Here is a 27,694-nt window from a genome sequence, read left to right as displayed (position 1 = left end):
CAAAAGATTTATTGTCCTTCTTAGATGACCTCAGTCATCCTTTGTTTAGGACAATCCACTATGAATTGGTCATCCTTGTCGCAGTTGAAACAGGCATTGGAGTCATCAGTTGACTCCTTCTTTTGATAAGATTTTCGGTTGAAGCTTTGAAAATTATCTTGATTTTTCCTTAGAAACTTGTAAAACTTCTTCTCAAACTGTGACATGACATCACTGCTCAATTGTTCAGCCGATTTTTCATGTGAAATCGATTGTTCAAGTTTCACAGCAGTTAGAGCCTTAGTCAACTTAGAGATATACTGATCATTCTCTCTGGTTTGTAATTCAAATTCAAAAGCTTTTAAGTCCAGAAACAAATCATAAAGTTCAATCTTTCTCAATTATTTGGATTCATACATTGCTATAGTCTTGACATCTCATTATTTTGGGAGTCATCTCGTTACTTTCAAGATCACTTCTCAGTTTTTGTACACTTTTCTAAGTGCGCTAAGTTCAATCGCAATTCCATTGACTTGCTCATCAAAGTCTCATTACCTTCTCATAATTGAATCAATTTTTTCAGAATTTCTTTAGCAGTCTTACACAGTTTGATTTTGCTAAATATATTTTTATCAAGGGTTTTGTACAGAATGTCCTTAGCCTCATTATCAAGATTATCTTTCTTTTTGTCATCATTCGTCCTTTCACTCCTTGGTTTTTTCTAACATTTGAGGAGCACTATCAGTGATGACTATTATTGTATTGGCTTTCAATATCTTCATTGGTCCATCCGTAACAGCAAAACACATATAATCATCATGAGCAGCTAAATAAGCCTGCATTATTATTTTTCAATCATCAAAATCACTCTTAGAGAATATCGGAATTTTTCTGAATGAAGCCATTTGAAAAGAAATTTTCAGAGTCGAGAATAAACCTTGCCCTGATATCACTTTGTAGGATCTGTTATAGTGTTTAGAAGGGGGTTGAATAAACACAAACACAAATTGATTCTTTAAATTTAATTTAGTCGGGTTGGAAACTGAATTATATCATCAATTGTCAATGTCAGTTTACTAATAAATATGTGCAAAAAGAAGTCAAACTGACATATAAGAGCAAATCAAATAATGGTTTGGCTATGTAAACTGATTGGCAGAATGAAAGTGAAAAGTACGCAAGATTTTTTCTGGATGTTCGAAAAACTCAAGCTTCTGCGTCACATGTTTTCCTTTTGGAAGTGCCGCACTAGAAGACTTTGAATAGTACAAGTAATTTGCAAAATCTTAATTTAGTTTGGACTTAAACATTGTCAAACTGAAACTTCTAGTACACCTGAATGAATAATAGTATATAAACTATTATCAAATACAATGAATTATAATAATATGATATCATAAAACTTAGTGATCATCAATGATTAGGTACACAATTATTTTAAAGTGTGCTCGAGTGACCGAGTTTAGTTTAGATACTTGAAAGCTTGGACCTTTTTAAAAGTCTTAGAGATTTACTAAACTAAACTTTTTCTCTATTTATATATTCTGAATACAAAGGTCTCGAGTTTCAAAAGGAATCGTTCCAAAAGAACTGTTGACTTGTATTTTATCCATGCAAACATTATGTGGCAATTATAAACCGATAAATTGTAGTCTGTGTCAGTTTAACTTTGACTTAGTCCAGTTTATCTAAATCAATTTAGTTTGTGGACTTATTTGCTCCAGTTTAAGACAGTTCAGTTTTGTAAAATTTATTAAACACTAAAACTTTAATTGATCTAACAGTTAGAACTTTGAATTTATAAATAAGAGAATCGAAGACTTGAAAGTTGGAGTTGAGAGAATGATAGAAATTCTACAAAAAACTAACAAATAATATCTATTTATAATAACAAAAATAACGGACTAGTATGAAATTAAATAATTATAGAGGGGGTCAATCTGCAATTGCTAGCCCCATTTCGTTAGAGAGAACCAATGGCTATGTAATTAGCCCGTTGGGCCCAACGGTTTTTTGGGCCTACATTGACTATTTCTGTTTTCCATATTTCCTATTTTTTTAACTAGTTCCAGTTCCGACTTGTGGAACTAGTTTGGTTCCAGGTTTTTTTAAGTAAGAAGCAGTCTAAACCATTAAATCATTATCACAGTGGTTTGGGCTGGTTTTGGACCGGTTCCGATTCGACCCGCCCATTAAGGCCTAACTTTAGTTATGGAAAGTAATGACTTGGTTTAACCTTTGACCTGGTTTGTGAACTTTGATCCATGATTGAACTAAATGTATCATGAAGTTGAATCTTAATTTAAATTTTATAGTAATTGTCATAAAAGTGGCACAAAGGATGTTATAAGTGGGGTTTTTTTTAAAATATTATAAATTAATAAACTAATTATACAAATGTTGCAAATTGAAAATGTTTACAAAAGTAAAATAATCCGTTTTTTGCTGATGCGGATTCATATTTTTGTTTTAAAAAATTAAAAAATTAAAAAAGGGACACCATAATCCGTGTGTTGCTGCTGCGGATTTAATTTTTTTAAAGAAAAAAATTAAAAAAAGAAGTCACATATTCATTGAATCCGTGACAGCCTGTCACGGATTCTAATAATCCGTGACCAATTCTCCTCTTATAAATTGCATCGAGTCTTGTGCATATTTTTTGCGTAAATCTTTGGCATTCTTCCTTCGCAAATATTCGGCATTGATGAACATTTTTAGAGAATTCCTAATTTGATTTGATATTTTTCTGTCGAATATCAGAATTTTAGAGAATTGCGCCGACAATTCAGAATTTTGATTTAGGAGAATTGTGCTGAGTATCAGAATTTGGAAAATTGCGTCGAGTCTAAGTCGAATCTCTGTTTTTTCTTTCTATATTGAATTGTTTTATGTATATTATATCTGATAATGTTTGTAATTTATTGCCGAGATATTAAACTCTGGTAGCTGATTTAATTACAAATTCCGTTCAACGACATTTGAAAAGGTAATTTCAATAATTTCTTATATTTTAATTGTATTATAATTGTATTAATGTAATATAATTTTTTTCGGTTGCATTATACTATTTTATATAATTTTGTTATATTTATGTTTTGAATATTATTTATGTTGTAGAATTACTAATACGAATACTAATAAGAAAGTGATAATAAATGAGAGTATGAAGTAAGTTGGGATATTCGTGCCAGAGAAGTGTTGTATTACCTTATTTGTAGGATCAATGATCAAAATTTGATAAATTTTACGTTAGATTCGTATGATTTATATGGATTTCATGTGAAAAATCAAGTCGACCAAATCTTTTCATTTTATCAAAAAAAAAATGTAACTAAGTATTTTATATTAAACAACATTTATTTGGAATTTTCGGCTGTAAAAAATAAAACGTATATGCTGATGATGAATTGTTAAATATGATTAGATTTTTTAAAAATAAATAATAATTCATAATACATTAATAAACTAATTACTGTAAATTATTATATTGTCTTTACTAAATAATAGTAACATTTATTATTTTTCAGTATGATAATATTATGTGATAATAATCTTAAAAAAATTTATTTAACGAATAATAAATAAATACTAAAATATATTTAATTTTGTTATTATTATTACATTAAGCTATTATTATTATTTTTTTTATTCAATAATAAAAATTTAATTTATTATATTGTGGTAAAAAAAATCAAAAATTTTAAATTTTATTTAGGTATTACAAGTGAAAATCAGTATACCCAACCAAGTATTAATTAGATTTTCATTGTATAAATTAATGATACACTTGCAGGCAGTAAATGTTGAGTACTTTTTCCTTGGAAAATATATTAAAAAATTATTGCTACAAATTGTATTTTCATATGCAATGTATATTATTTATTGCGAGCGATTAATATAAAATTTTGTCTTTCATTTATACAAATTATCAATCAATAAACTTTATAACATAAATTTGAACCGACAGCGTATCGTGTACAAACATTGTATAAGAAGACGTTAAAATGTGCGTAAAGTTTTTATTATCTTTACAAAGACATTGGGAGTTTTCAGATACCTTTACTAAATAATAATAACATATAATTTTTTTTACTGAAAAAATATTATATTAAAATAATATTAAAGAATATTATTTAACTAATAATAATATTTAATAAAACAATTCTAATTTTGTAATTATTATTACGTTAAACTAATTTTAATAATATAAATTGTTGCAATAATAAAATTCAGTCAACCAAATTTAGTTCAGTCAATAAACAAACAATAATAAATATAATGAATAAAAATAATAACGTTACCTGTAAATAATTACTCGTATGAAATAAATGATTAATCAACGAACAATATAATAACATGTTAATGCAAAAAAATTACGAGCATAACAAACCGACCAGAATTATTACCAACAAACGGAAATATTGATGTTACGCAAATAAAAATACCGAAGAATTGGGTCGCCGAGGACAACCAACAAATTCAAAAGGCGAATGGAAATACCGAAGCCAACAAATTGAAATGAGGAATGGAAATACCAAAGCCAACAAATTTAAAATGCGAATGGAATGATCGGCAAGGTGCAATTAAATAGAAGGGGAGAGAGTGCACATGCATAGGTCTCGGATTAAGAATCCGTGACCTTCTGCCACGGATTCAGAATCCGTGTCACAAGGCATGACCACCTTATTTTTTTTAAAAAAAAAAATTTAGTTCTGAATCTGCGGCAATTATAACCGGATTATACTACTTTCATACACAATTTCAATTAGTAACATTTTTATAATGATTTTTTAAATTTTTAATATTTTTTGAAAAAAAAAACCGTTATAAGTGCCACATGGATGCCATGTGTGCCAAGGATGGAGCCACCTTACGGGCCCGCATGAGTTGTAGCTCGAACAAATCTTTCTATTTTTAATTTTTTATATTGAGATTTCGATATAAAATTGTATTCAACTCGGGTACCTCAAATATAAAATTAAAGATAAGATTTTTGTATTTAGTACTGATAGCTCGAATAGAAAAAGAAGACAGAGCCCAAAAAAATTAAGATATTAGTCGAGAAAATCTAATCGATATGAAGTTAATTGACTTGTATTATTTCGTATTTTGAAGAGAAAAAAAATCCAGAGTAATATTGGATATCAAACTCCACCACTTGTGTCTCATTAAAAATCAGGCAAAAACTTGTGTGAGACGGTCTCACGAGTCGTATTTTGTGAGACATATCTTTTATTTGGGTCATCCATGAAAAAATATTACTTTTTATGCTAAGGCAACGTTTGGTTGGACGGATTAGGTGTGATAGATTATTTTATCACACTTAATCCTGCGTTTGGTACGATTCTTAGTAAACCAGCTCAATCCTTCCTATGAATTATTAGGTGGTATTACGTGTGATAAAATAGTACATCCTCCCTCCGTAGGATTATTAATCCCTCCTCTATCCCTACCCAATTTCCAATTTTACCCTTCTTCCTTCACCGCTATTGAACCACCTCGGCTGCCGGACCGCCGTCGCCGCCGCCCTCGCCGGACCTCCGTCGGACGGCCGCCGCCGGACCGCCACCCCCGCCGTCGCCGGACATACGCCGGACCGCACCGCATAGCCGTCGCCGGAACGCCATCACCGCCGTCGGACCGCCGGACCGCCGACTCACCGCCGTCGTCGGACTGACGTCGTCGCCGCCACGTCGGCCCCCGGACCGCCGCGCCGGAATGGAAGAAGAAAAAAAAAAAAAGAAGGGCAATTTTGTCCTTTCATCAAAAATTTCAAAATTATCCTATACTTAAAAATCTAACCAAACATACTACCATATATTACATATCTACGACAATCATTTTCTTTATCATTTACATACTAATCATTAGTTTATTTTATCCTGCAACCAAACGCAGCCTAAGAGTATTATTTTTTATTGTGAACATCGGTATGGTTGACTCGTCTTATAGATAAAAATTCGTGAGACTATCTCACAAGAGATATACTGTTAACCATATGTGAAGGATCACATCTCTTCAATGTGAAATGTTTGTCCCTTCGTCTGTTCACATGATTTAAAAGTAGTGGCGAATTCATTAAAGAGCAGACAAATTTCAAACAGATATAAATAGATATCCACTTTATGCACGTTATTCATTCATCGAACGTATCAATTACTTTATTTTATTACAAAATATTCCTTAATATATCATATAGTGATTAAATTCATGTTGTTTTTTAATAAAGTAAAGCTATTATTTTGACTATCTTTATTTTATGTTCATATACACAAAATATTAAAAATTAATTAACATGACACGTTTTTTAAAGAATATTTTTACAAAGATATTTAAATTATGAAATTAATAAATAACATTTTTATTTTAAGATGCTCATTTAAGAATAATTCTTTTTGAAAAAAGGAAATATCACTCTAGGAAGCTGGACCGCCGGGCTGCTGGAGCGGTTCAACAATCACTTACTTTTAAAAATTAAAAATACGAGTCTAACTAGAATCCCGTCAACGGTCAACCAATGTTATTTTATGATGTTTTTTCAAAATTTTCGCAAGTTGCAATAGTTCGTTGACTGTTGTTTCTCACCGGTTCGGTTTGATTTTTCTTTTTATTTAGGTTTTTTGGTTTTTAGTTTTAGAAATATATAATTTGATATCTGAACAATTTTTCTTCGGTTCGGTTCGCTTTTTTTACCAAAACGATTCGATTATTTTGATTGGTTATTTTGGTTTTGATACAATTATTTAAATTAATAATATAGATATATTGTAAAATATGATATGTTTTCATTTTATATGATTTCTTAATAAAATATTTAAATAAATAACAATCAACTGAAAATTATTTAAAATGATTATCCGTTCACTAAATATAATCTTAAAAATAAAATATAAATAAAAGCATTAATTTAATGAAATTTCGGGTTTTTGGTTGATATATATAATCTGAAATCGAATGAAATAAACTTCGATTTTAACATTTATATTTGAATTACAAAATTCGACTTTTAATTATGTTCGACGTTTGGTTTAAAAGCACAAAGTTTCAAATCAAACAAAAAGTCTTCAATAAATGGCCAAATTAAATACTCAAAATTTTCTATAAAATTATTTCTCGAATTAATTTTGTGAAAATATTTATTGATCTCGATTTATAACAAATATTATTTTTTATATTAAAACTATTATTTATAATCCAAATATAATTTGAGTTGGTATTCACGTGAGATAATTAGTTGACCAGACTTCACCAAATAATGTTGACTTTTCTTCATTTAGTCAATGCGTAACTTTAAGATCGACCTTCAGCAGGAGCAACGGGCTGGAATTCTCGAATTTCAATCAATTTTTCTACGTGATTTTACTGGTCGAGAATCAATCTGGATTATGCTACAGGAACCCGTAGTTTTCTTGTTGATGCTTTCATGGGATTATACTCCGGGTTTTGCGGCTGCCTGCGAAGGCCGGCGAGAGCCAGTGAAGAAGATGATGCGGATGGAACCGAAGATTCTTTGTTTTTTAAGCTTGAGGAACTTCAGATTGCCACCAATTTATTCTCGGAGTTGAATCAGCTGGGTCACGGCGGCTTTGGGCCTGTCTACAAGGTATGCTTTTCGGCTTTCCATGAAGGGATTAAGTTGTCTCGATGTTGAATCCTATTGATTATACCTATGATGCTGTTTCTGTCTGAGATTTATCTCTGCGTTATCCGGTCCATGATTGTACTCAATCACCCTTGTTAGGTGTAACTTGTATGATTTTGGATACTGACATCTTTTTGGTTATTTTTGGATGGATGGATTTGATTTGGATATCAAGTTAATATCTTGAATAAGATCAGTCATTGTAAGCCTTATCGCTTTGATGATACATCCAATCTTGTTGGAGTGCTTTTGTAGAATTATGGTTGCTTAATGTTTGGTACTAACTTCACATGAGGGTCTGGGAGGCGCCTTCTAGCGCAAGTCAACCCTGTTGGGCAAGTAGCTCATAGAGCTAACGAAGTGTTGAGGACCCAAATGACTTGATTACAGGGAATATGGCGTGCGACGTAAATGGAGGGGTCAGGGATCCACGTAAAGGAGAATTTCTGATGAATGAGTATAAACTGCGTTACACTGATTATGAATTTGGAAGACGCTTCTTCCTCGCCAGTTATTTTCAATGGTTTCGACTATTCAGTTGGTTTCTCAGTTGAGCTTTGTGTAAGGTAGCTGTCTCCAGTTTTATTACCTGGATGTAAGAGAATTTTCCTGGCGATTAAGGATACAATTTCAATGGCATACTTCACTACCATAATTATATGTTACATAAGTATCTTATAGTTTTACACTGGATTGTGGATAAGGCGCTCCAGGAATTGGATACTTAAGAACCCATTTAATTTTGTATGATATCTTTTTTCCAGGAAAGGGGATAACCTAAACGTTTTGGTCAATTCAGTTCTCACTTTTATTCTGAATAATCTTTGTTTATCTATTATATTCACATGTCCTTTTGTAAATAAAGAATTTTTTTGGAATGATCTGATCAGAAGCCTTTCCAGTTTAATTATTGTTCACAATTGAATAGAATTGGTTTGTTTTATTGAAAGAATGTTTATCCTTAACTTAAGAATTAACGTGTCACCTCTTTTTCTTGACATTATTTCTCCTTGCAGGGACTATTGAAAAACGGACAAGAAGTAGCTGTAAAGAAGTTGTCCTTGAATTCAAGACAAGGCGTGACTCAATTTATAAATGAAGTTAAATTGTTGCTAAGAGTTCAGCATAGGAACTTAGTCATTTTGCTAGGATGTTGTGCAGAAGGACCTGAAAAGATGCTTGTCTATGAGTACCTACCAAACTTGAGTCTTGACCACTTTCTTTTTGGTATTTAAACTTTTCTTAGAATAACTTTTTCTGTAGGCAGTAACAATTGTAAATTAGATATTAGAAATGATCGGGTTCAGTTTTCCAGATAAAAAGAAGTCTCTACTGCTTGATTGGACAAAACGATTTCAAATAGTTAAGGGTATCGTAAGTGGTCTTCTCTATCTTCATGAAGAAGCCCCTGAAAGGATAATCCACAGAGATATTAAAGCCAGTAATATATTGCTTGATGAACAATTGAATCCAAAAATAGCTGATTTTGGTTTGGCAAGGCTGTTTCCAGGAGAAGACACCCATTTAGAAACGTCTAAAATTTCTGGAACTCGGTAAGCAGTCAATCTTCTTCTCTTTCTGTCTCAGTTTATTGAGTTATTTCTCTTGGACCAGTACCTTCTTTCAGTACTCTATTTTCTTCTACCAGTCTCTTGAAATTTAACATCGTTTATAAAATGCAGTGGCTATATGGCTCCTGAATATGCAATGCATGGATACTTGTCTGTCAAGACTGACGTTTTTAGTTTTGGCGTTTTAATTTTGGAGATTGTGAGTGGAAGGAAGAATCATGATGGATCACTTGGTGCTGGAAAGGCAGACCTTGTAAATTATGTAAGTAACAATAAAAGTTGGGCGTCTTTATGTTCTTTTACTTAATTAAGTTCAGATAAGATATTGGTACTTTTTCAGCAATTGAAGGCATGTTTTTCCGAGGAAATTTTTTGGAGAGATCTATTAGGAGAAAGTTTCCATCCTTGCCAAAAGCTATATCACAAGCTTTTGCATTTGATCGAAGCATCCTTTGTTCCTATTTTGCTAGTAATATCACTAATAAATCGGAGTATATCTGAAGTGCTGCCAATCCAATCTGTTAGAAGTGAAAAGAAATACTAGGGATGATGCTATCTGAAAAGAATTTTTTTTTAAAATTTGTGAACGTGCTCATGATTTTGATATAGGTTTATAAATGCTAGCTTCTGTCGATCATTTTATCCTCTTAAAACTTATTGAACTGCACATGTATCACACTTCAATCTCTCAACTGTTTGAGTTCATCCCTAATTGTTGGGGTTAAGGCAGGATGTTAGAAGAGAAAAATTGAATGTGAAACCCAAATTTTCTCGGAAAACCATCCATAACCAATAGGAAATCGAGGGTTGCATTTGGAGAAATATTGTATGAAACTGAAGCTGTCTAACACATCTCAAGAAATAGCTTAACTGTGGGATCCCATTAGCTCCGGGGTTATGCAAAGCAGAAGAATGTGTGTGTAAAAAATTATAATACATGGCCATTCGCATGAGCTTGTTGGGAGATACCTTAACGAAAGATTCATTGTGTACAAGTAATACGTGAAGACAGAATATTGATTCCTCTCAGATTCTTGTTGTGGCATGATTCAACAATATTACTGTTTACTTCGTTGGAACTGTTGGAACGTATACACCGGTAATTGGATCACAAGATGGTTATGTATGCTATAAAAAAATATTTGTTTTAGTTTTGATACTGTAAGGATTTGAACATCGTTTTATAGGATATCCTTCATGGCTTCCTGGTAACTCCCATCAATCCCGCTGTGATGTCTGGTACTTGTTGTTACAGAATATGCAACATCGGAATAGTATATAGTTTCTTTAGCTGAAGCATATGCTCTCTGTGTCATTATTTCCTCTTTTCAGAAGTTTTGGGACTCATTGACCTTGAGATAGGAATATCATGAAACATTTAAAGGAATATCTCCTCGTGGGTTCTTCGCTAAAACTCTTCCATCAACTATCCTTCGATGAAGATTGAGACAACCAAGTGATTTATTCGAAAAGAGAATTGAAAGAACATTCAATTGATTTCTTTAGTTATCCTAATAAAACAAGATGGATCTCATATTCAACCATACCCTTTAATAACAAACAATTCCTCCTCTTGGAAAACATCATTTATCTTTGATGTTCCAGTTACAGTCCAGAAGAAGAGAATATCGTCCTCTTTAAGGAAATCTAAGATATGAATTCCAGCTCTTGGAAACACCATTTAGCTTTGATGTTCCAGTTAGAGCCTGATAGAAGAGAATCTCATATTCAGCCTTTCTAAGGTTTTGAAACTGTGCTGAATCTGACGGCCCTTTGAGCCCGGCTGATTGCCTCTCCCTTAATAGGAGAGGTTTTCTACATTTGAGCCCAGCTGCTTGCGTCTCCTCTCCCAATTTTTGCTTAAATACCCTCGTGAATATTTCTTTATTTTTTAACACAATACCCTCGTGAATACTAGATACATCATTTATACTCAAAAAAAAAATTATCAGGCTCCACGAAGTCCACAGATATAATATCTATATATTGGCTGGTTGTGTTCGAACCTCATTTAATGATGACATATTGTTAATTTCTTTTCTAGGCCTGGATACTCTTTCAAGCTGGGAAATCATTGGAACTAGTTGATGCAAGCCTACAAAAGTTCAATCCTGAAGAAGCAGCAGTGTGCATTCATTTAGGACTTTTATGCTGCCAAGCCAGCGTCGCAGATAGGCCAGAAATGAATTCCATTCAGCTCACTCTTTTGAGTAATTCATTCACTTTACCTAGACCTGGAAAACCAGGTGTTCATGGTCGTGCAGGCCGATGGACTACCACGACCAATACTTCTGATGCTTTTACCACTAGTACTGGCAATGCGAGTATCCAAACTGGTGCTAATAAGGATTCAGATCAAGACACTGGTTTTATCGACGAATACTCTAGAAACTCGATTTCATATTCATCTGTGGGTGAAGGTAGGTGAAGATAATTAAGGTCATAATAATTTTTAGCACTTTAAATATCTAGCAACATAAATATTGTTTTATTTCATGTAATGTGTATAAAAATGGAGAATATCTTGGTGATAATATACTTTTAGATATTTCAAGGACATGGATTATATTCTATAGACATGCGATAGAAATGCAACACTGTTCGTGTCAGAAAGTTGTAATGTATTTTTAGCTGTTGTACATTTGATCATTCTACTTCAACATTTATGGGATTTTGAAGTATTCAGGCTTCATTCAATCCAACTGCATTTGCAAGATAGATTGAATTTTCGATCTATTCAGTTTTATTTAGGTAGCATACTTTGTTTGTTTTAGTGTAAAGGCCAAAATTTTGTGATACTCTGCTTACAATATTCTAAATATAGCCCAAGTGTAACAGCTGGGCATCGAGCAATTGAGAAGGAATATCTGGAAATTTTGAAGAATTCAGCAGTCGGAGCTCGAAAATCTCATGATGAATGATCCAATACGGAGAGAAATCGCGAAGTCGATACACACACACACGTCGTCGTATGAAATACTTAAATTTGTTATTTTCACGATCTTTTGCTCAAAATACCGTGGATTACTGCTCCTGCAAAGCATTTGGAATGCCATTTTTTCCGCCAAAATTTTAAAAATTACACTCCAATGTGAGTATTTATCCAATAACAAGAAATTAATGGCCTCTTCCATTGTGTTCATGGGTTTTTTAAAAAGAAATTTTTAAAATTGTGTTCATGGGTTTTTTAAAAAGAAATTTTGGTTTTTCACTACTTAAATTTTAAAATAAAATATCATATGACATAAAATATATTTTTAAAATAAAATTATGTGCTCGCCTACCATTTTCATAAACTTTTCTTATTGGCTATATTTTGACATTATTAGAGACCCAAGAATATAAGAACTGCCTCTCTCTCCCCTCTCATTGGAATTTCTTTAAATTCCCCGCACTTAGGGATGTAAACGAACCAAACAAGCTCGGTTCGATAAAAGCTCGTTTGAGCTCGTTTAATGAGGCTCGTTAAGATAAACAAACCAAACTCAAGCTTTACAGTATTCGGCTTGTTAGCTCGTGAACATGTTCGTTGATAAGTTCATGAGTAATCTTTTAGATTAAAAAATAATAGTTTTGATATTTGATTTATTGATTTTGCATATTATTTATGAAATATATAAAAAAATCTATTAAATTTATTTATTATAATAAATTTACAAATTTTAATAAGAATAATATATTATATATAATTTACTTTTTAATTAATTTAATGAAAATTTAAATGTATAATTCATATTTATTAAGCTTGTTTAGGCTAAAGGCTTAAATAAGCTCGTGAGTCATGCATATATTCTTTAAATAAAGCTCGAGCTCGGCTCGATTATAAACGAACCAAGCTCAAACATTCAAGAGTTCGGCTCGACTCGACTCGATTACATCTCTACGGCCGCACTCCCTTCAATAAATTTTGAAGTTTTTTTTTATTGATACAAATCCAGAAGTCGATTTCGTGAATAAGAATGCATCATTCTTATGAAGTAAAACTAGTTTTATTAAAGTTTTGCATGTCATCAAAGCAATATGTATTGAGTCATTTTTTTTGTGCGTAGATTGTTCTTTTTACAAGTCTTTTGCATGGTAATCCTTTTTCCTATGGGAATATTGCACCATTCATGGAACAAATTATTTTTAGTATGAAATCATGATTTTCCTTCATCAAGTAAAAGAATTATTGTTTTTCATAGTACAAATTATTTTTATCAAATGAATGAATGATTTATATGACTTTAAACTTGTTTTTTTACATGAAACGAGAGATATGACAATGAAAATGATATTTTGATACATTTGTAGTAGTAGAAGTAGTACGAGATTAGTGCCTCGGGGAGTTGTATTGTATGTTATGACAATGGTGTATAACTATATAAGTGATCAGGTATCCAATGAATGTACTCTTTGAGGTGATTACCACACTAGCATATATGCATCCCATGAAATGTGAAGCATACTATGATGTTAAGTTTATGGTCTTGTCCTGTTATATGATTTTACTATGAGAAAAATTATATTTTCGTTCCTGTAATTTTCATTTTTTCCACTTCTATTTCTGTTAAAAATAAATTTGTATTTTTAGTCCAGTAACTTGCATGTTGTTTTTTTTTTTTTTTTCATTTTTGGTCTTGTTAATAGTGTGTTTATATTTTTAGTCATGTAACTTGTATTTTTTTTTATTTTTTGATCTTGATAACGATTAATTTGAAATTTTAATCATTTAACTTGCATGTTCTTTTCGTCTTTTTTTATCGAAGTCTATCGTGTATGTAGAAATTTGATTTTATGGCAAATGTGGATGCTAACATGAACTTTTTGAAGGAAATTTGCATGTATGTTGTGATTTTTTTAAATATTATTTGGAAGAAAGCAATACGTACTCTGATAAAAAAATCCAAAAATAAAAAATATAATATAATTTAAAAGACTAAAAATGCAAATGTAATGTTAACATGACCAAAACTGTGAAAAACGTATTTTATGAGACTAAAAATGCATATTCATTTTTAACACGACAAAAAGTGAGAATAGAGTAAATTACAAACCAAAATGTAATTATCTCTTTTATAATGTACTAGTTACCACCTGAATAAGTTTTTTGAGTCTTTAGAATTACTATCTTTAGATTGTGTGATACCCTTTTTCTACACTTATTGAAAATGAAAGTTTAAAATGATTTATAAAGGTTTACAATAGAATTCTATAACAACTTGAGTTAACCATTTTCGTAAAACGAGGCTGAGATGAAATTATTTCTATAGAAATCTATTCTACAGTTGTGCAGCTCGGGCTTTATAAAGTTTCTATATCAGAGACGGTCATCAATAGGAACAAAGGAAATAAGCGTTTTGCTGGGGCAAGTATTACGTGGATTAGAGCAATCCTTTGAACCTGCGGAGCAAAGTGTTAAATCACTGGAGCGACCTCTTGAAACTATAGGAGTCATCTCTAGATTCCCAGAACTGGTGGATCAAGGGACAAGCTCACATTCTGAAAGATAGATTATTGTGATATTTTTGTCCCACATTGGTTGAAAATAAAAGTTTAAAATGTTTTATAAATGCTTGCAACACGCTTCTATAGCTGCTTGAGTTGACAATTTTTGTAAAACAATAACGGATACGAAACAGTTTCTATAGAGGACTATAAATTTAATTAAAAACCCGAAAATATTTCTACAAAAATTATCACAACATATAATTAACAAATGATACAATTAATAAAAAAATATTAATTATTATGAATAAGCTTTTAGCATCCGGTCGAACGATGTTGGAGACAAACTCAACAAACAAAATTATAATCTAATGATATTGAAAATTATTATCATAACACGTTATTAAAAAATAAAATAAAATCATTACAGAATTCATAAATTTTTTTTATATATTATACATTGCTTGTCAACGCTTGAATTTTAAATAATAAAAAACAAACAAATGAAGAATAAAAATGTCTACAAATAAGGTCTGTATCATCGAAAACAAAAAAGAAAAATTTCTGTATTCAATCTCGATGAACATCTATATACAGTAAAACTTCTATAAATTAATAATTTTGGCATCTTGTAATTTTATTAATTTAGATAAATCTTAATTAATCGATAAATTAATAATTTATTATTTTAAAATATATATTTATTTATTGAACATAAATTAAATCACATAAAAAAACATTGTGTTTCTCTGATGATATAATCTTTGAATCAATATAAAAAATAAAATTTATTACACAAATATATTTATATTTATAAAAATAAGTAAATAATATTCATTGTTTTTAATAATTCCATAATATTTAATATATTGACTAATCAAATAAAAGTCTCCATACAAAACAAACAAAAAGACAGAAATTATTTTATAAGATTTAAATTTCAAGGAAAAAAAAAGCATAATCATATTTTATTAAGTTGTTCTAGTTATTTTTTATGTTTTTATAGAATTATTAATTTTTTATATTGACGAGTCCATATAGTTATATGAGAGTTTTTCAAAAATTTATTATCTTATTAATTTATCAAAATTATAAATTTAGCAAACTGCTCTAAGTTAGGGATAAGGAAAACTATTATTTTAGGAGTAGATCTCTTGTGAAACGGTTTCACAAATATTTATCTATGAGATGGATCAATTCTATCGATATTCACAGTAAAAAAAAAAAATATTCTTAGCATAAAAAATAAAATTTTTCAATAATGACCCAAATAAGAGACATGTCTCACAAAATACGATCTGTGAGACCATTTCACATAAGTTTTTACTTTATTGTAGAGAGAGTATTAATTTATCGATTTTTAATTTATAAAAATTTTACTGTAAAGATGCGTGGAGCAGCAGTGAATTGAATTAACCCGTAGTATTGACAGGATTCCCTTTTTTTTAAGTTTATTTTAATTAAATTGGAGACCGATTTTTCCGGTCCACGCCATTTTTTACTTATAAAGCATTTTATTATTTATGTCGATTTTTTCCGGTTTGAACCAATTTTTCATATATACATAAATCATTTTACTAAAACAAAAATATTAAAATAATAATAATCCGTGAAAGCTTGTTACTTATAAATCATTTTATCATTTACTAAAATAAAAATATTAAAATAACCCACAATGCTTTATTTTTGTAAATGTTTAATTTTTAAAAGAAACAATCAAAATTAATGAACATGTCGTAATCGAACTGAAGAATAATTTATACTAATGTTCTGTGACATGTAATACATGACATATTAATTTTTTTTATAATTTTTGTTATATTAATTATAAATAAAATTTATTGAGATAGTTTAAATTTTTAGAGAAATTAGAAATAAATTGAAGAAAAAAATAAGAGAAAGATAGAGAGAAATATATAAAAATTATTAATAAACTGACACATAAAAATTAGCTAATAAATTTTATGAAAGATGAAACTATGAAGAAACTTGAATGGGTCTCATGTGAGACCGTCTCACGGATCCTAATCTGTGAGACGAGACCCTACCTATATTCAAAATAAAAAATAATATTTTTAGCATAAAAAATTAATATTTTTTCATTAATTACCCAAATAAGAGATTCGTCTCACAAATACAACCCGGTTGTGAGACCGTCTCACACAAGTTTTTGCCAAGAAACTTTGGTGTGACATTAACATATAAAATAACTTTAATATGTATTCTTTTTTTTTTAGATTTAATATTTATTAACTTTAATAATTTTGTATGGATAAATTATAGAAATAATATATTCAAGAAATAAATAAATAATAATGATTAATATGTGGGAGTGATTCTACGAATTTGTCAAAGTCAACTCCATTATTGTTTGATATATATTTGACTTCACCGATAAATCAAATTTGAACTTGAAAATATGTTTGTAAAGTTAACTTGATTTAAAATATGGGTAAAATATTAAATATTAACAACTCTTCGTCGTCAAACATAAATTTTTCTCACTCTTTATTTATCCAAATGTTTGTTTGAACTCTCTAATCTTTTAAAATTTCCAAAAATATAATCAATCTTTATAATTATGTATATATCGAGCATGTTCTTAAATGCATATACTCCAAAGACATGCAACTACACAAGATTTTCAACCTATATATCATGTTTCAGATAATTGAATTTATAATGGTCAATCATGTTTCCGTATAATAAATTGAACAATTTACCTATTTGACTGGAGTATCATCGGGTTATATCCACCCGATTTTATAGTCAACAGATGATTCATGACGTAGATTCTTTCAACAACACCTAACACAATCATGTTTCGTCCCCTACTTCAGAGTGTATAGTAAAATAATTTGATTTGAAATTAATACATGAGAGTGACAATAAATATTGACCTTTTTATTCAGAAAATACAATTTATTAGTACATAGTAAATTCTTCTACAAGAGATTACTATGTGCATAGTAAATTCTTATACAGACCTTATTTGTAGACATTTTTATTCTTCATTTGTTTGTTTTTTATTATTTAAAATTCACGTGTTGACAAGTAATGTATAATATAAAAAAATATTTTTATGAATTCTGTAATGATTTTATTTTATTTTTTAATAACGTGTTGTGATAATATTTTTCAATATCGTTCGATCGGATGCTAAAAGCTTATTTATAATAATTAATATTTTTTAATTAATTGTATCATTGTTAATTATATGTTGTGATAATTTTTGTGGAAATATTTTCGGGTTTTTAATTAAATTTATAGATCTCTATAAAAAAATATTTCGTATCCGTTATTGTTTTACAAAAATTGTTAACTCAATCTGTTATAGAATTCTTAGAGGAGGAACTTGCTTATCTACCTATAGTAGCCATAATTACAACACACATATATTAAAAAAACTATCACAAGTTTATTTTGAGAGAAAAATGAAGAGGTTGAATGATGTCTTCATCTTCCTTATGCTTTGGTATTTATAGAAGTTCTAGTGGATTTGACATTCGAAATTCAAATCTTGTGAATTATTCTCCCAATTGTGGCCGACAACATCTTGTGAGTGGTGATCTTTTCACCCACTAATTACATGTCTTCATGAGTGGTTGAGTAGTCCATTTTCCACTAGTTAGTGAAATCGTCTTTTAGTGGTGGTTTATCCTCCATTAATGAAGCGTTTGAATCACATGTCTGTTTTATCTTTGTCGAAGAATCTTCTGCTTTTTTGTGTAGTCGCTCACCACTTAGGCTTATTTTTACATCATGCTTTCAGTCAGATTTTGGCCGAAAACCTTTTCTAAACTATGACTCATTCTGGTTTGGGCATTCTGGGTAGATTTATTCTGACATTCTTCCCACATGATTTATATTACAGAATTTTCGACGAGTTTCTTTGCTTCCCGACAACTTGTTATTCCACATAAGATTTCTTTCTTTTCAGATAGTCTTCTACAAAACTTGTTGTTTTACTGTAATTGTATTTAACAAAAAAGATTTATTTACAGAATACTGATAAAAATTAAATGTAAACTTTTGTTTGGTCATCTCGGTTAGACAGACCCTATAGACCACATACTCTTCTGATAGATGTGTCATCCTCAATTAATGAAGCAATAATGAGTGTTTCTTCGGTTGGAGGATCTTTGATAATTTTTTGAATATTTGTATCTGATCTCCTTAGCTTGATAAAATGAAAGGCTTCTATTAAATCTTTTCATGTCGTCTCTAGTGTTATACTGAAAAAGTATAACTCCAAAATAACTCATCTAGAAAATAGTCATTGTTTGTCCATGTCTCGTGTACTGCTTCCTAAATCAATTTAGGCAATTTTGAAATTTCTAATAAGCTGAGTGATTTAGTATAAACTGAGGCAAGAGCCCCGAATTCATACTATATCTTGTCCTCATTTGGATATGAATTTAGTTTCATCCATATCCTGGGATATTTTCTTACTACATCAACCCTTATGGCTGGGTTAATATCTTCTTCTTTTCAATTTCCCTCAGTTCTGTTAATATACATGAAATGGAAAAATTACATATTCATCAGTACCAATCTTAGATTTACTATTGTCTATATGAGGTCTAAAATCGATCTCTTCATCTTCAATACCGAGGTAGATAATGGACTTGAAGATTCGAGATAAAGATTTAGAGTTTCAATTTTTGTTTTAGCTGACTCATCTGAAAATAAACCCTGATTAACCTGTTGTTTCCCGAGTTAACCTTTTGTTAAAGGTATTTCAATCCCCTACTACATGTATTGAACCTTGGAATCGAAAACTATCTATTTGAGAAATTAGTGGCTTCTAATGCTTTTGAGGATAAATATTTACATTACCGACCATAGTTGGATATAAATCTATAAACACAATATAACTAATCATTCATTCCTTTATTCAACATCATTAATTTTTAATTTTTAATTTATTTAAAAAATTAAAAATATTAGAACAATCAGAATAATCTCTAACCACCAGATTAAATGTTTTATTTTATTTTTTAAAAGAAGAAGCTGACAAACACTCCACGCACGAGGTTCCTCGCCTCATAGGCATTCTTGATTGGTGCAGAGCCAAATGATTTTTTGAGGAAAGAAATGGAAGAAATGATATCTGCCATAAAACGACGAAGACAAAAATTTATATGAAACGATCTCATATGTCGTATTTTGTAAGACGGACATCTTATTTGGTTCATCCACGAAAAAATATTATTTTTATTGTGAATACGATATAATTGACCCATCTCACGAATTTTTGGTTGATCCGTCTCACAAATAAATATTCGTGAAACCGTATCACAAAAAACCTACCCAAAATCTGTTCAAAATTATTCGTATGCTAGCATGGATACAGAAGATGAGCCAATAAAGATTTCGTCTGCGCAACTCCAGTGGGTTGTGCGTTTATTAGAGACAGACAGTAAGTGCAAGGAACTGCCGATCAGAAAGATACCGGAGACGAGAAATGGTAAGAATCAAGGGATCTTAATTTTTTTTAGCATCAGTGAATTTAATGTTAATATACAATAATACGCATTTGGAGTGAACATACATGCACTTCTTACAGAGATCACATTTATTTAACTGTTTAGGACTCCGACAAAAGAAAATTTAAAGTAGAATGATTTTCATCACTGATAATTAGCCCATAAAATACAATTTTAAATGAAAAATACCTAAATAAGTGGACCTCAAACCAAACCTTCGACATGTTAAGACAATACCATCAAGCATAATAGTACTCAAAGCTGCCACCTTCAACCTAGTACCTTTAGCAAATAGTAGTCATACAATTATGTATGTCATACATATAACCTCCGTATAAAGACACGCGATTTCTGCATCATGTGTCGGCAGCTAATGTGTGTATATATATATCTATATGTATATACATAGGTACTCGTTATATAACCGAGCAGATTGCTATCTCCAAAGTCCCAACTCTTGCTACTGTTAGTTGTGTCAACAAAACCCATCATCAGTTGCTGCTCTTCACCGATAATGTCAGATAATACAACGGCTATACATCATACACAGGTAACCGCTCTTCGATGCAAACTCGACAGATGGGGCATTTCTTACATTTCTCTGAACAAGTGCTGTATGAAATTAAAGAAAACTTTATATGCAATAAAAAAGTACATATGATTGCCAACTTTTCAGGAATGATTAGCTAAAGTTGCATCACAGAATGTAGGGATTTCGAATGAAAAGATTTCGAATCATTTAAACGAATCCACTCAAGTTTGTTTAATCTCTAAATCTCTGGATTGAAAAATCTTGAACTATTATGTTTTAGTAATTTTTTAATCACGATGATAAATTTCAAATTCTACGGACATTTGAAATCCAATCCTCCAGAATCCAGGTGGAGCCTAAGATTTACTGCAAAATATGAAAGTCGGTCACTTACCTGCATAAAATGCGATGCCTGCATGGAAGAAGTACAACACTGATCTCTCCCTCGAAGCAGACTCTGCACAAAATTTTTTCCTGGCAGCAGCATCAGGAAAAGCCATAAAGGTGGTTGTACAAATTGACTTGTGTCAAGCATCATATTAAATGTAAAAAGCAATATTCACTAAAGTGAAATGGCATGGTTAACCTCCACACTACTTTTACGTTCTATCGCGAGGAGTGCGTAAAAATAAATCATTCCACATACCAAAAGCATTTATCATTTCCACAAACATGACTTAGATGGCAACATGATTTATTATGAGACGCTCTATGACCAGTGTACATAACACACTGCAGCTCACATCAAACATATAAAGAGATCTCCCTCATTCATATAGTAATCTTTCATTAATTTTTTATTGGAGAAATTGGGCCACACTTAAAACAATTTAAACTTTATAGATTCTTGGAGTAAGGATAATTAAAGAATTGTATAAGTGTGACCAGGGATAATCAAGTGTGTCAAAACCAAAAATCGGGATTGTGATCGTTACATGTTGGAGTCTCTCATACTCCTGCTGCCTGAATTTCGTAATTTGAGTTTGCTCACCGAGTGCTGCTTGAAGCCTCCAAACCTATAAACGAACAACAAAAATGGTGATGCATTTTGCAATACTCTCAAGGATGGAAACCAATAAGAAAAACCTCGGTAAGTGACCGTAAAACAAAGATATGTAACTAAAAAGGAGACAGATACCTCCTCCGTGAGGTCCTTCTTAGGCATTTTCTTCACTATCTCAGGTGGATAACCACAGAAAGTGTTATAACTGATTCATCAGTAAAAGAAACAATCAGCATGCTAAGTCATCCCATAGAATCCTTTCTACACTATTAATGCTGATATAACAGCAATAAGGTAACTAGAAACCAACCACCATGCTCAAGCATTGTTCAGACCAAAAAAGATAAAAAACTGAAATGTACGAAATTACCTCCTAATAAAAATGTTTATACTGTTGGAGTAACCATTGCAGTTCACATAAGTCATAACCCTAGTGGTAACGCCAGGTTGATGAAACTATTTACTAGGTCATTGCGCCAAAATCTATTAGTTCATAGCTATTAAGTCGTATACGTTAAAACACAGAAGCAGCACGATATTTAGCAACATAATTAGCATATTACTGATTATTTACAAATGTTAAATGCCTACATGTATCATGAACCTTTTACATTCATGCTCGTCGACGAAGATGTCTCTTCTCAATGAGTTACTATGTTCCAACAAAATTCGCAAAATATAGAACAAATGTCATTTTTTAGGCACTCATTTGGGCAAGGATACTATAGGTTGACTTGATTGTTACCCAGAAGTGAATGCATGGCTGGTGTCTGCAGGTTTTTAATTGATCCCATGCGCAACATGGATGGTCAAGGCAAAAGTCTTACCCTGAGATGCCATCATGGAAAAGCCGGGCCTGTTCTTCTCTGCTTGTTTCATCAATGGACCACCAACCAAGCAGCCTGAAGATAAAAATGCAAACTTAATGTAGTCGCCACAAGAAACATCCCCAGACAGCCAGTTTTTTAATCTCAAACAACCTACCATCAAATAGCATGTCTATAATCACTACCTGGAGCCATGGTGCAGGAAACCAAAGCAGTCATGAACTCTTGCAGAGTATATCAAATATAATCCTCTGTCAGCTTCACTCCGTAGCAAAAGAACTACTTTTTCCACCAGTCTAGATGTAGCAAATAAGATTCCAGCTCCTTGCACTAGTAAAATAGGAGAGAAGAGAACTGGAAGCGGAACATTTCTAGCACTGGGTGGGGTTCCCTAATTCAAAGCCCCTGGTCATTTAGTTGAAAAAAAATCTAAAGCACTACAACTGCTCCAATTACAGTCTGCATAAGCAATAATTAATACCTCAAGCCACATGCAAAGGAGAATTTGAAAACCAACAATAGGAATTTTCATGATATGGCCACCAATGTCTTGCAGACTGCAGATTCTATCCGTTGAATGATCCTCAGAGGAGATCATCAAGCCACTGTTCCAATCAACATATCTAACACCAGTAGAAGACGAGCTTTCCTCTCTAGTTCGAACATTTCTATGAATTATTGGATTAGACCATTTGGTACAGACAAGAAATGCAAAACATTCTGCGATCCTGTAGAAATACAAATGAATCAGCTCTCACGCATGTAAAACACTGCCGACAAAAAGCACGAAGGTTAAAAACTTTTTAAATGGAAATGGTACCCATAATTAATGAACAAGTCCCACCAGCCTAGAGCACCGACATCACCTGTAATGTAAAAATATTATATAAAAAACGAAAATCATAATCCAGGAAAAAACATCATGGCATTTATGCAGAACAAAAGTAAGTTTAACTTGATAAAGAACTCAGAGTAATCAACATTCTCTCTTTTTGTGATCCCACCAAAGACTTGTATAACTCAGACAAATACAAGAGATAAGGAAAGAGATAGTTCTTTACCACTCAGCTTCAGGAGAGTGAAAACAGTTGCCGCAACAAAGAAAATCATGGAGATTGCAACCCAGAAGTGCTAACCACAGTAAATTGTCATTAGTAATAAATCTTCGAGTTCCTGGTAAACTCGATACAAATATAACCATGATACAATCAAATGAAAAAAACGGACAGATCCCGCAAAAGGCCTAAATTCATGAACTGCATAGCATAAATAAAAGTCACAAGAGGGATTGACAAGACATAAAACTCGAGAAACAACCAAAAAAATGTGTGACCAACATCAGCACCACGAAACAAGTGCAAAATTTCCCTCCTTTTGTTCATGGTACTTCATAACATTCACAAACCCATCGTTTTGGAAATGGACAGTTTGGGGGTCGTACAGTCTCGTCTCTTTTTATTCCTAAAATGCTCATCAGAACAAAGCACCAGAACCAAATCAGAACTCTCCATTTGTCCCTAAAGAACTCATTCCAAGATTTTTCCATCTGTTGTGCCACCTGAGGCACTCCTCGCAATCCATGCGAGCACCATGAAATTGGACATACAACTCCACCAGCAACAGGTGCTCCTCAGTTCTTTAGACACAATTTGAAAACAACAAACCTTTTCCTCTCCTGCTTGATTTGAAATCCATATCCAGGGGAACTAGTATGTGCGCAATCTCTGGAAAAGCATACATAACAAACACGCCTCCGTACAGTGTGTGATACTACTTTTTACAGTACTCCACTAGATAAGTGTTTTGGTGCATAAGTAATATTTTACTCCACAAAGGCCAACAAAGGAAGAAACAAAATTTCTTCACCAAGACCAAGTGGACAATCTTTAAAGCATAACAGATAAGCATGTGGATGCAATAACTCAACTCCACACTACAAGCCAATCGGTATTAGATACGGATATAGAATACTCTTTTTTTGCAGCGTATAGAGCTCCCAAGTTTGTATGGAAGCTCAATCATTTGTTACAGGGGTTGAGAAAGTAGGGAAAACTAAATTTGTTTTATTGGCTAACCCTTTCACTGGCTTAGTCACTTTTTTCACACGTTTTTTGAGGGAAAAATAAATTTGTTTTATTGGCTAACCCTTTCACTGGCTATATTCACTCACCGACTGCAAAAAGATGCATAGAAACAACACTGACAACTATTGATTAGTAGGAATGTATAAAAAGGAACAAAGAATGCAACTGTTCAACTAAGAGCAAAACTCACAGGAAGTGTCTCCCATATTGCCTCATGACTCGTGTTTTCATCATCTCCGGGTAATAATGCTTTGCACATTCTGTATCATCAATGCAAAAGGGAAAAAATAATAAATTTCTAATACCAATGATAATTCGAAATGAATTATGATCGTGTGTCAAAAAAATATGGTATTCTTTGTCAATTTTATGGCAAAACATCCTAGACAAGGATCATTTACTATAGACAAAAGATAGAAACAGAGCCCGCCTAAAATTATTAAAAACACCATTTTTTTAACTCTCATATCCATATATTTATAACGTTCAATAGAATAAAGTACATAAAATTTTTATGTACATTAAAACTTTATTTCAAAATAATATGTTCGAGCTCCCACATACTTTATCTACCATATTCATGAAAAATGAAAAGCACAGTGCATGAATCTAATTAGTACTCTTTCTTTCAAATCATTGTTTCAAGCTCCAACATACTTTGCCTGGCATATTAAGGAAATCATGGCACATGAATCAAATTATTGTTATATATCCCAAAATATGATTTTTGTTTTAACCAGGGAACAGACTGAAAGCCTAGGGCACTCAAGTTAAAGCTGTACCTAAAATTGTCGACAAGGACAATAACTTCAAAGGCCAATAAAGGAAGGAAGACGATTTTCAGATTCACAGCAGCTAAACCATTAACTGCACCACAGAAACAAGTTAATACTAAAAACAATAGCAACTGCTAAAGCAAATGATTATATCATCATATCTCTGATATGTGACGGGACTGAGCAGATTAAAGGCATGTGCACAAATCTTCCTTTTTTTCATGAAAATTAACACAGTTGCATATTAAAAGGATGGAGGTAATTACTTTATAAGTAAGACTCAGAGCATGTTAAAATTCATTAGTGGTTTTGCTTCCTTACCATTTGTACTCTCGAGATATATACAAAGGAGCAGTTCGAACGCGACAAGCAGTGGCACAGCAACCACAGTATGACATGGGGCCCACTATTCACAAATTTTAAAAGAAAACATAAGAAAAAATAGAATTTAAATTCATCAGAATTTTTACTTGATATTGCAGAAAGACGCAACCTCTGCTAATCTAACAAAGTTGTATGATATCATAAATGCATTCCTAAAATTCTTATTTGACATGTCATACATGGCGACCATGAGGAACAGATGGGGCAGGTAGAGAGAATCTCCCTCGAGCAACAACTGCGTGAAATAGCCAAAGTGGAAAAAAGATCACCCTGCACAGAAGTGCCTAAACATGAGGGGTTTCTTTGAAGGGACATGTTTTATCTGCTTGGGCAAAATTATGCAGAAAGTTAGGTTTATATCACATATAGAAAAAACAATAGCAAAGTTTTGTTAGATCCTAATAAACATAATGAATGGCGAGTACAGTAGCAGATAGATACTCTATAAAGGACGCAATAAAGGAATAAGTAGGTCAAAGAAGAAGTGGAAAAATAAACCAGACCACCAAGAGCAGGTAACTATGTGATCAAGCTTCAGAACTAGCAAAAGAGTGAAATTGAAAAGTAAAGTGTGTGCCGCCACTTGCTGCAATGACTTTCCTACTCTTCTCCAGCTCATTTCTACCCCTGAAATTGTTACACACAAGGCACTCATGAGAAAGAGAGAGATTTTCATCTACATAACAGCAACAGTAAAAGGAAAAAGTAAAGGACTAATTATGTGTATATCATTATACTCAAATATATCAATAACACATCGCAAGAAAATCAATAAATAATAATTGTGTCTACATCCTTATACTTGTATAAATCTCTCAAAAGTATCTCATACGAGTATTTTTACATTACCTTAGGCACAGAGAAGCATTAATTACTATGTAACGCAAATTATAATTTCAGATGAATTCCAGAAGAATCATTTTAATTAACGAAAGCCATGAAATTGGATGAAGTAGGAAATTTATTTTCTTCCAAAATGTCAGCACTTCTTTCCCATCTCTAGTTTTTATTAGTGTGTGAGTTTTTCGGCATACGAGATGCTTTGCAGCCCACTGAATACAAAAATATAATGCAATGTGTCCTGCCAGAAACTACGAGTTTACCAGACGACTACGGTTGGACATGTGAGCATAAGCTCTCAAGGAGACAACAGGCACACAAATAACCTAACTTATGTGCTCATGCTTGAGAGGAAATCAGAAATTAATCCAGTTTTTAAGCCACACACTCGTACACACAACAAACAGCGCGTAATTCAGTTCACCAATATATTTCTTTGAGTATCAATGGTACCGTAGGACTACATACAGCACTGCAACAAAAAACACAAATTGAACGATCTACAATACAGTATGTACTGAAAACAACTCTTTATTCCATTTCAAATTCCCGTTCTTTGGAACATGAAAACCCCTCCGTCCTCGCTCTCTGAAGAAAACGGACAAATAAATGGTTAAAATATTACCTTACAAAAACAAGAGCTAGCCAAAATTGCAGTCTCTGCGGAAAGGGAGCTTCCGATCGGTCACAGAAAGAGAGAGATAAACTAATTCCAGCCAGATAGGGCTTTCAATTGTTGCAGCTTTTACCTTTCCTTCCTCTTCGTGAATGGTTAGCGCATGCATAGATAGAGAGAGAGACCGAGCTTAGGGTTTTCAGCCACCTTCTTCCATGGCTGAGCAGGACGGAGAAGAAAAGGAAATGAAAGTACAAAGTACCACAGTCGATGTATTGGCTTTACGGATATTGGTCTCTTTCATACAACTTGTCGGCTTGTCCTAAAATATCGTAAATAAAATATAATTTTCCTTTTTAAAATTTTTTTTTAGGAATGATAAATTGTCATATCATTACCTGCAGTCCTATTCGCATATCATATGTATGTATGCAGTTTTTGAATTTATATTTTTTTGTAACAAGTAATTTTTGTTCTAAAAATTTAGAGAATATATGAAAATTTTAAAAATATATTAAAAATTT

The 27,694-nt window shown here is 31.9% G+C and overlaps 2 protein-coding genes across 3 annotated transcripts; one reads left to right on the top strand and one right to left on the bottom strand.

Moving 5' to 3' along the window:
• Nucleotides 1-7,220: 7,220 nt before the first annotated feature.
• Nucleotides 7,221-11,893, top strand: LOC140805755 (cysteine-rich receptor-like protein kinase 44). Its single transcript, XM_073162049.1, has 5 exons — nt 7,221-7,582; nt 8,638-8,848; nt 8,937-9,174; nt 9,304-9,454; nt 11,237-11,893. Exons 1-5 carry the CDS (start codon nt 7,403-7,405, stop codon nt 11,618-11,620), a joined length of 1,164 nt encoding a protein of 387 aa, XP_073018150.1. The 5' UTR covers nt 7,221-7,402; the 3' UTR covers nt 11,621-11,893.
• Nucleotides 11,894-20,314: 8,421 nt separating this feature from the next.
• LOC140805754 (uncharacterized) lies at nt 20,315-27,446 on the bottom strand. 2 transcript variants are annotated; one of them, XM_073162047.1, is made up of 16 exons: nt 27,304-27,446; nt 27,180-27,214; nt 26,218-26,342; nt 25,894-25,984; nt 25,652-25,736; nt 25,337-25,421; nt 24,745-24,814; nt 23,532-23,601; nt 23,291-23,336; nt 22,952-23,198; nt 22,656-22,861; nt 22,471-22,545; nt 21,779-21,848; nt 21,576-21,656; nt 21,035-21,114; nt 20,315-20,720 (listed from the first exon to the last, which is right to left on the bottom strand). In XM_073162047.1, exons 3-16 carry the CDS (start codon nt 26,331-26,333, stop codon nt 20,642-20,644), a joined length of 1,401 nt encoding a protein of 466 aa, XP_073018148.1. In that variant the 5' UTR covers nt 26,334-26,342; nt 27,180-27,214; nt 27,304-27,446; the 3' UTR covers nt 20,315-20,641. The 2 variants fall into 2 exon arrangements, with proteins under 2 accessions (XP_073018148.1, XP_073018149.1); XM_073162048.1 differs by lacking the exons at nt 27,180-27,214; nt 27,304-27,446 and having other exon boundaries at nt 25,824-26,341.
• Nucleotides 27,447-27,694: the final 248 nt, after the last annotated feature.

This window comes from Primulina eburnea, chromosome 11, assembly GCF_022965805.1.
Source record: "Primulina eburnea isolate SZY01 chromosome 11, ASM2296580v1, whole genome shotgun sequence".
NCBI classification, from domain to species: Eukaryota; Viridiplantae; Streptophyta; class Magnoliopsida; order Lamiales; family Gesneriaceae; genus Primulina; species Primulina eburnea.
The sequence above is the reverse complement of the archived record's forward strand: the minus strand, read 5'-3'. Positions and strand labels throughout refer to the sequence as shown.

What these genes read in the sequence shown, in the direction of transcription:
- LOC140805755 (XM_073162049.1), top strand. Translation starts at nt 7,403, where the DNA reads ATGGGATTATACTCCGGGTTTTGCGGCTGCCTGCGAAGGCCGGCGAGA. An exon ending in GCTTTGGGCCTGTCTACAAG is followed by an intron (nt 7,583 to 8,637) that starts GTATGCTTTTCG and finishes TTCTCCTTGCAG; the next exon opens with GGACTATTGAAAAACGGACA. An exon ending in TCTAAAATTTCTGGAACTCG is followed by an intron (nt 9,175 to 9,303) that starts GTAAGCAGTCAA and finishes TATAAAATGCAG; the next exon opens with TGGCTATATGGCTCCTGAAT.
- LOC140805754 (XM_073162047.1), bottom strand. Translation starts at nt 26,333, where the DNA reads ATGAGCTGGAGAAGAGTAGGAAAGTCATTGCAGCAAGTGGCGGCACAC. An exon ending in ATATCTCGAGAGTACAAATG is followed by an intron (nt 25,422 to 25,651) that starts GTAAGGAAGCAA and finishes TCTGTGGTGCAG; the next exon opens with TTAATGGTTTAGCTGCTGTG. An exon ending in CACTCTCCTGAAGCTGAGTG is followed by an intron (nt 23,337 to 23,531) that starts GTAAAGAACTAT and finishes TTTACATTACAG; the next exon opens with GTGATGTCGGTGCTCTAGGC.